At 37.5% G+C, this 8,331-nt stretch overlaps 1 protein-coding gene across 1 annotated transcript; it reads right to left on the bottom strand.

Moving 5' to 3' along the window:
• Positions 1 to 4,657: 4,657 nt before the first annotated feature.
• Positions 4,658 to 6,711, bottom strand: SKIP2 (SKP1/ASK1-interacting protein 2). The gene has a single exon (XM_011100795.3). The coding sequence runs from the start codon at positions 6,564 to 6,566 to the stop codon at positions 4,932 to 4,934; it is 1,635 nt and encodes a 544-aa protein (XP_011099097.1). The 5' UTR covers positions 6,567 to 6,711; the 3' UTR covers positions 4,658 to 4,931.
• Positions 6,712 to 8,331: the final 1,620 nt, after the last annotated feature.

The following is an 8,331-nucleotide window of genomic DNA, read 5'->3' as shown; positions in this document are numbered from 1 at the left end:
AAAGTAATCATTCAAGACGGTGTATCGTTGAATCAGGCCATGTGATTTTAAATCATACCCTCTGATATGATCTAATGGACACAGTCTTGTATATATTTAAATTTCATATGAATCAAGTGCCCGATTTTAAGATATCTTAATTATTGGTTAAACTTTTTAATCTCATTATATATATAATAAAATAATAATTAAAATTATTCAATCATCATCATCATCATCATCATTATTATTATTATTATTATTATTATTATTATTATTTTAAATAATGAAATCGAATCATCAAATTTTTACATAGATATAGTTGAAATTAATATATGTTCACAATTTGCAAAATTTATATATTTATAAATGTTAGTATAACATTGATGTAACTATCATCTTATATTGTTGAACAACATGGTTTAATCAGGCCATCAAAATTCAGATCTGACCGTTAGGTATGATAAAACTTACAAAAATAATACGTTTGGTAAAGTTTTAGATTTATTGGATATATGGATATTGAGATATCGTACTCGAAACATAAGAGTAATCATTCAAGACGGTGTATCGTTGAATCAGGCCATGTGATTTTAAATCATACCGTCGGATATGATCTAATGGACATAGTCTTGTATATATTTAAATTTCGTATGCATCAGGTGCCCGAATTTTAAGATATCGTAATTATTGATTAAACTTTTTAATCTCATTATATATATAATAAAATAATAATTAGAATTGTTCAACCACCACCACCATCATCATCATTATTATTATTGTTGTTGTTATTATTATTATTATTATTATTTTTAGATTAATTCATAGAAATTACTAAATTTTGACATAAATTTATAAATAATAAAATACTTGTCAATTTAAGAAAAATATAACGTAATACAATTATATACTAAAATATAACATAAAGTTTATATATGTCATATTAAGTAATAATTTAATTATAAAAAAAATTATAATTTACTAAGTTGTTGATTAAATTTATTTTTATATAAAGATTAAATATATAAATAAAAGTACCATAATTTATTATTATAAAAAAGTACTAAAATCAAGAATTTGTTATAAAAATGGGAGTGAAAATGAATATCTTGTTTACATAAATGAATATCTTGTTTTGTAATTAATCTTTTAGTTCATGTTTGGATGGAATGAGAATAATTAGATTTTGGAAAGAGTAATATTCTTTTGGGAGTACAGCTGTGACGACATATTTTGGTCACTTGTAATTTGGGATGAAGAAAGTAAAATCAGTATTTATGTTCTTTAATATGGAATAATGATTTCCTTATCCTTATAAATCTAGAAGAAGAAAGAAAGAATTAGGAATAAGCATTGCTTCCAGGAAGCTATGGCTTTCAGTCTCTCACACACAGAAAACTTAATTGGAGAAAACATCTAAGTGGTGAACAGCGAATGAACCAACTTAAAGTTCATAATCACAATGGCAAGAATTGGGTAATTTAGTTGAGGGTGAAAGTGGTAGGTTTCTGTACTGAATGTTTTGAATGAAGAGGTACAAACAAGTGTTCATGTGTTTTGCTGCCATTCCTGAATTGCATAGTAAAGAGCATAATTAGGAAGAAGATCACAGTTGTCAAGCTTCAGATTTGTCATTGGGGAAGTCTTGTGACCACTGTTGAACCATCCCCTTATGACCACTGTTGACTCCTGGAATCCATGCATGATGAGGTAGAAGTTAACTGCGACGAGTGGCACAGTTCTCTCATTGGCTCAAGTACAGCCCAATTTCTGAGGCAAGATCTGGCCGATCCATGGGATCCTTCTCGCAGCATCTCAAGGTCAAATTAGCTAACTGCTTCGCTTGCCTAAGTGGCCACTCGCCGGCTGACGTGTCTAAGACAGCATCCAACTTTCCTCTTTCCATAGCACATTGAACATCCCTGATTACGCTCATAGCTGGCCTTGCAGTTAACAGTCGTAGGATTACAACCCCAAACGAGTAGACATCAGATTCGGTGGTAAGCTTCCCATTCTCCAAAGATTCAGGGTCCATGTAAGCTATTTTCTCTGCATCATTCTTACTACCTAGTGTGTGAAAACTGGAAGGATTCTCATCCTCGGATATCAAATTATTGATACCAAAGTCACTTATTTTGGTTTCAAAGTTCGCGTCAAGAAGAATATAAGAGGGTTTTAAATTTTCGTGCACACGAGTCGAGTTACGCGTCGAGCAGCATATGCACGCGAAGCTCTCTCCGAGCTCTACGACGTGGAAAACAGGGCTCGCCCTGTTGTGACCCACTTCATACCCAAAATTCGGCCATTTCAGGTGCATTTGGGCCCATTTTCGATCGTTCGTAGCGATCAGTGGGCCCCCACCGCGCCGCATTGGCCCCATTCGTCCGTAGCAGTCCATGGAGTCATCGGGAGAGCGAAAAAAAAGAGAAAAAAAAGTCTTAAAACTTGACAAACGCAAGGAGTGGCTCCCAAAAAGGGGTGTAACACGAGGACTTCCCAGCGGGTTACCCATCATAGTACTACTCTAGCCCAAGCACGCATGACTTTGCGCACGGGTCGAGTTAGCCGTTGAGCAGCATATGCACGAGAAGCTCTCTTTGAGCTGTACGATGTGGACAACAGGGCTCGCCCTGTTGTGACCCAAGTCGTACCCAAAATTCGGGCATTTCGGGTGTATTTGAGCCAATTTTTGATCGTTCGTCTCGTTCGGTGGGCCCCCAGCGCACCGCCGTTGGCCCCATTCGTCCGTAGCAGTCCGTGGGTCATCGGGAGAGAGCGGAAAAAAAAAAAGAAAAAAAGCCTTAAAACTTGACAAACGCGAGGAGTGGCTCGCAAAAAGGGGTGCAATACGAGGACTTCCTAGGGGGTCACCCATCCTAGTACTACTCTCGCCCAAGCATGCTTAACTTTACGCACAGGTCGGGTTAGGAAGTACTCGTGTTGCACCCCTTTTTGCGAGCCACTCTTCGCGTTTGTCAAATTTTCAGGCTTTTTTTCTCTTTTTTTCCGCTCTCTCTCGATGACTCCACGGACTGTTCTGGAGGAATGGGCCCACGGTGGCTCGCGCGGGGGCCTACCGAACTCGACAAACGATCGAAAATGGGTCCAAATACACCCAAAATAGCCGAATTTTGGGTACATAGTAGATCACAACAGGACAAGCCCTGTTGTCCAACCCTAATCCTCTGCATCCAAACACCTTAAAATCAGCCCAATAACTAGTGGCTGAGATGGATAAGTTCGAGCTCACAACCCCATAACTAGTGGCTGAGATGGATAAATTCCAACTTACAAACATTCTTTGTCATGCACTTTACAGCAACCATCAAAGCTGGCTTTGTTAAAACTTGAGACGCTCTTTCTTTTTGACTAGTCAGATGGACTGTCCAACTTTCAAGATTTTTCTGGGTTCTGTTGGATGATATAGACTGTGCCACCAATGCTCTGCGTTGCACCCAACTTTGCAGTTTAAAAAGGGTTTCCTATTCCTTTCTTGTGTCCAGGAATGAAGAACACATATATTCAACTTTACACAGATGTATCACCAGAAACTAGCCAGAAACTGTGGATTCAGCACTCAAATTACACTGGCTGCACAGACCCTTGCAGCAGACCTCAGGGATCCATCTGGATCGATGAGGGAGTCATTCGAATGACAAGTTAATGCTACGGTGATGTACAATTTCGGAAGCTCCTAAATGAAAACAGACCATTAATGATCAGAGAAAGTTTAGTCTGGATGATCATCTTGTTAGAAAACATAAACAGAAAATATGACAAAGTATCATTTTCATGTATGACGGTTTTCCTATTTATATATTCCAATAGATCAAGATTGAAAAAGAGCAACAGGACAATTAACATAAGCTGACAACATTAAGTTAGATAGCAACAACTAAAAGACGGCTTAGCTTCAGCATAATGGACTGATTCAAAGTCAATGAGAATTAAAACAATCAACTACCACACATTTCAAGTCATAGAAGTACAGCATGTGAGGAAGATTAGCAATTGAAAGCTTTGGAAAATTTATGTAAGATCCCTTTCAAATTGCTAGGCAACAAAACTGAAATAACCAACAAATCCAGGCAGCAATACTCATAACAACCTTCTGATAGCAGAGAAGTAGGATCCAAAATATCTCGAAATTAAAGAAGCACTGATGCCAATTTGCGGTTGAAAACCTAAGCTGATGAGACACTAGAGAAATCATGGTGCAAACCTTGGACAGAAACAAGAACAATATTTTACCATGTGAGGTGGAAAAATATAATCAGCAACAAAGATTAGGTAAATAAAAACAAGCATGCAGAAATCAAAGTAGAACGCTAGAATTTCCTTTCTACATCAGATGCCACACCACAAACATCACACCTATAACTCCAGCATGAAACACCCAGTACTTTTTACACATAGAACATTCGTCTTTTTCAAAAAGCTGCAAATAGCAAAAGCAATCAAATACGACAAGTGAACCAAGATAATCTCAGAGGTGAGTTTTCATAAGGATATTTTGCTAGGCTTATATAAGGGTATGAATCAAAAAGTCCTGTGAGGGAAACCAAGACAATCCAAAACACCTACAAAATGATGGTCACATTTAAGACTAAATTTTGCCTACATTGTGAAACATCTCAATAATGGGCATGTCATATGAATAAGCTATTGAACAGCCAGAGAAGACAATCATTGAACAAAGTATAATAGAAAGGGGGTCTAAGAAGTAATTAAGTGGCAGGATTACATATGACAACCCATAACACTGATGCGCAACATACAAGAAGACAAGTCAAATACAGATTGTAGCCACTCCTGGTAGAATAAAGACAAACATTAAAGACTGAACAAGCTCCATAGATTTCCAACACTCGTCCATTTCATTCGTAAGCTATCATTTGAACCACCAGTCCCATTTGTGACGTTCACAGGTTTCCAACACTCGTCCAGTTCATTCATAAGCTATCATTTGAACTACCAGGGCCATTTGATAATCTTCGAAAAGCACAAGCAACAAGCGTCCTTCCAGAAAAAAGGCTAAACCTTGACTTAGTGGGCAATCGACCTCCATTACTCGTTGATGGAGCACCAACATCTGCAGCAACATTTCCACCATTACATGCTGCTCCACTAACTATTGGAGGGAACTCTACCCCCTCATCCTGTGCTCCTCCGTCACTTGTGCTTGCATCCAAAGCCTCAGGTTCTATCTCATCTGCATCCAAATTCACAGACAATGTTACTCTCCTCGCCCTCAGCCAATCAGCAACTTCATTAGTCACTCCCCTGCACTTCTTAACTTTAATCTTCACCAAATTGGGACAACCAAAGGCAAATGCCTCAATGCCAGCATCCGTCACACGACAACCCTTTATACAAAGCTTCTTCAGCGCTGTACATTTAGCTGCAATACATGAAATCTCAGGATCTCCAATGGTTTCACTGCCGCAGAGCGCCAATCTTTCCAACTTTTGACAATTAGAGGCCATCACCATCAAACTCATAGAACTCGGGTTCACCCCAATAAGCACCAATTCCACAAGATTCACACTATTCTTTGCAATGGCAATCAATCCCTCATCACCTATCCTATTCGTCCTCCACCCATCTATATGGAGCTTTCTCAAAAGCTTACAATTCTCGGCAATCGCAGATATCCCATCATTTGAGCAATCAGGGGCCTTCACCAAATGAAAGATCTCCAAATCCGGGCACTTAGAAATTGCCATTAGTCCCACGTCACTCACCTGCAACCTCTCCAAATGAATCTCCGTCAAACAATTCTTCCTCATAGTAATTGTCTCCAACAATCTATCCCAATCCCCCAGACACCTCAAAATCTTCAAAGTCTTCAAATTCTTGGATCCAATAATCAAGGGCCCAAAGCACTGCCCATTGTAAAGCTCTTTAAGCGTGATTGATTTCAGGGACGAAGCAGCAATCCCAGGACCAATCGGTTCAGCCGTAGATCCATCATTAATTCCCCGTAAACGTTTAACAGAGAGCTCCTCCAGGGAGGAGCAGTTATTCAAGAGCGCGTTCATGCCTTTAGCTCCAAACATACAGGATCCACAGGAAAATTTGCGTAAAGATTTACAATTTTTAGCCAAAGCGAACATACCAAGGTCAGAGATTTCGCGGCATCCCCGGAGCTTGAGCCGGGTGAGGTTGTGGCATCGGAGGGAGATCAAGGTCAAAGCCTCGTCGTTTATGCTGACGGACTTACGGTCGCAGCGGAGGGCGAGTTTGGTGACGGAGTCGAAGCGCTTGAAGATGGAGGGGAGGTGGTCGGCGACCTCCAAGGAGGCATTGAGAGCAAGGCGGTGGCGGCTCTGGCCCTCCACGGAGAACCATCGTCGGCAGACCAAGGAGCAGCGCTTCCTGTCGCCGGAGCTAAGGGATTGGAAGATCAGCGCCAAGCATTCGTCGGGGATCTCGGAGGTGTAGTCGAGTTGGTTATTGACGCAAACATCCTCGGAAAGCTGGGAATTAGTGTAAGTGGGACGGAGGTGGTGCAGGTCAAGGTTGGAACTGCGAAAATGATTGGAGGCGCCGGGAGAATAGGGGTGGGCGGAAGCGGCTTGGCCCATTTCCAGATTATTTTACGAAGGCGAGCGGGAAACACGCGCCGCCGCGTAGAAAAGCAAAATAGGAGGTGAGACAAGGGTGTGGGATTAGGAGAAATCCAGATATGGGATATAACTGCAAATTTCGTAGCTTTTAATACGGGGTGGGGTTGGGGGGGTAGATATAGTAAAGTAAAGAAATTTGACGCGTCAAAAGCGTATCTCCTGGGTTTGTGCGTGAAGAGGCTGCGCGTCAACCCCACGGCTGTTTTATGGGAGTGGAATAAAAGTGTGTGAACTATGAACCAATTATGGAGAATTTAAAAGCCAAAATGTTATACGTATTTCAAAATGGGTAAGCAAAAACTTATGAAACCAAAGAGAGAGAGAGAGGGGGTGCTGTTGCCCATACCCATAACGCATTCCCAATTCTTTATTCTAATTTACTATCATATTTAATATTTTATACACATATATTAAAAAGTCATTTATATGATTTATAACTTATAAAAAATTAAATTTTATGTGTATAATATATTTTTTAACTGTACAAATTTTACAATATAATGCATATATATAACAACATACTTGACCTAGAATTATTTCATAACTAAATATTGATCAAGAAAAAATAACTTGAACTGTTCACATTTTTTATAGAAGCACCAGTCACATGATTACGTTGAAATTTTTATAATTGAAGAATATATCGAATTTATTATTATATTATTATAATAAATTTATATAAAATAAAATAAATATTATATCTCAATGAGATTCGAACCAATGATTTAAAATTGAACATCAATTTCATTTTTTTTATAGTACAACAGATTATAAAAGAGATTTAAATGAATTAGCTGCGAGACTTTTCATACTTTGCGGCTCGACTTGGAAATCAGACCCCGTCAATTGATTTTGTATGTGACCTGTTTTAGAGTCTTGGTCGACTCTCAATAGACTAATTTTAGGAAATAATTAAAAAAATGTTTTCTACTTCAACATTTATGTAAGAGAAAATATCTTTTTTTTTTTTTCTAAATGTAGTTTAGAATTTTCCTATTTTTTCTTGGTCGGTCTCTTTTCTTTTATTATTAATCTTTTAATTTGTTGGGTAGAATTCCATAAATACATAGATTTTTAGTTTGACTAAATCATAATCGAAATTAACTAAAAAAGAATATAGTTAAATTACAATATACTGGAACGTTGTATTAAGAACATAGAAATTAATGAAGTAATTTATATTTTTTTTTCAAAAGTAATATTGAAATCCGTTGATATTGGTTGGATTTTAAATCCACCAGAAAATAGGTATAAAATCTAACCAAGTCAATAAAAGATTCAAAATTTGAGCCAAACAAGTTAGATTCATTTCAATTATAAATTTTTATGTTCACAATACTCAAAATTCATTTATTCAAATGCATCTTAAAATTATTATAACACTAACAAAAAAAAATATATTATTCTTTACCATATAAAGCATCAAGGTTACAATCAAATAAAATCTATTTAAAAATTTAAGTTTTGACCATAATTAATTAACATTTGTTATGCTTTTAATCATGATCAAAATATTTGCTACGCCTAAAAATTATGGCAAATATTTTCGTCTCACTTGCAGCCGTTGTGGTAGTCTTGATTAATTAATTAATATCCGCTACGATATTTTACTTTTAACTATGATAACTAACCACAGTGAAAAACTATATCTCATCAAATGTCAACTGAACATTTGGTATTCTTCTAATAATATACTTAACCTAGACCTAATTCTTAACTACAT

This window comes from Sesamum indicum, linkage group LG9 (assembly GCF_026168435.1).
Source record: "Sesamum indicum cultivar Baizhima isolate 11 linkage group LG9, ASM2616843v1, whole genome shotgun sequence".
In the NCBI taxonomy this organism is placed as follows: domain Eukaryota; kingdom Viridiplantae; phylum Streptophyta; class Magnoliopsida; order Lamiales; family Pedaliaceae; genus Sesamum; species Sesamum indicum.
Note: the sequence above shows the minus strand (reverse complement) of the source record. Positions and strands in the feature narration are given on the sequence as shown.

Excerpts from the sequence above, each read along its gene's own strand:
- SKIP2 (XM_011100795.3), bottom strand. The coding sequence starts at position 6,566 with ATGGGCCAAGCCGCTTCCGCCCACCCCTATTCTCCCGGCGCCTCCAAT.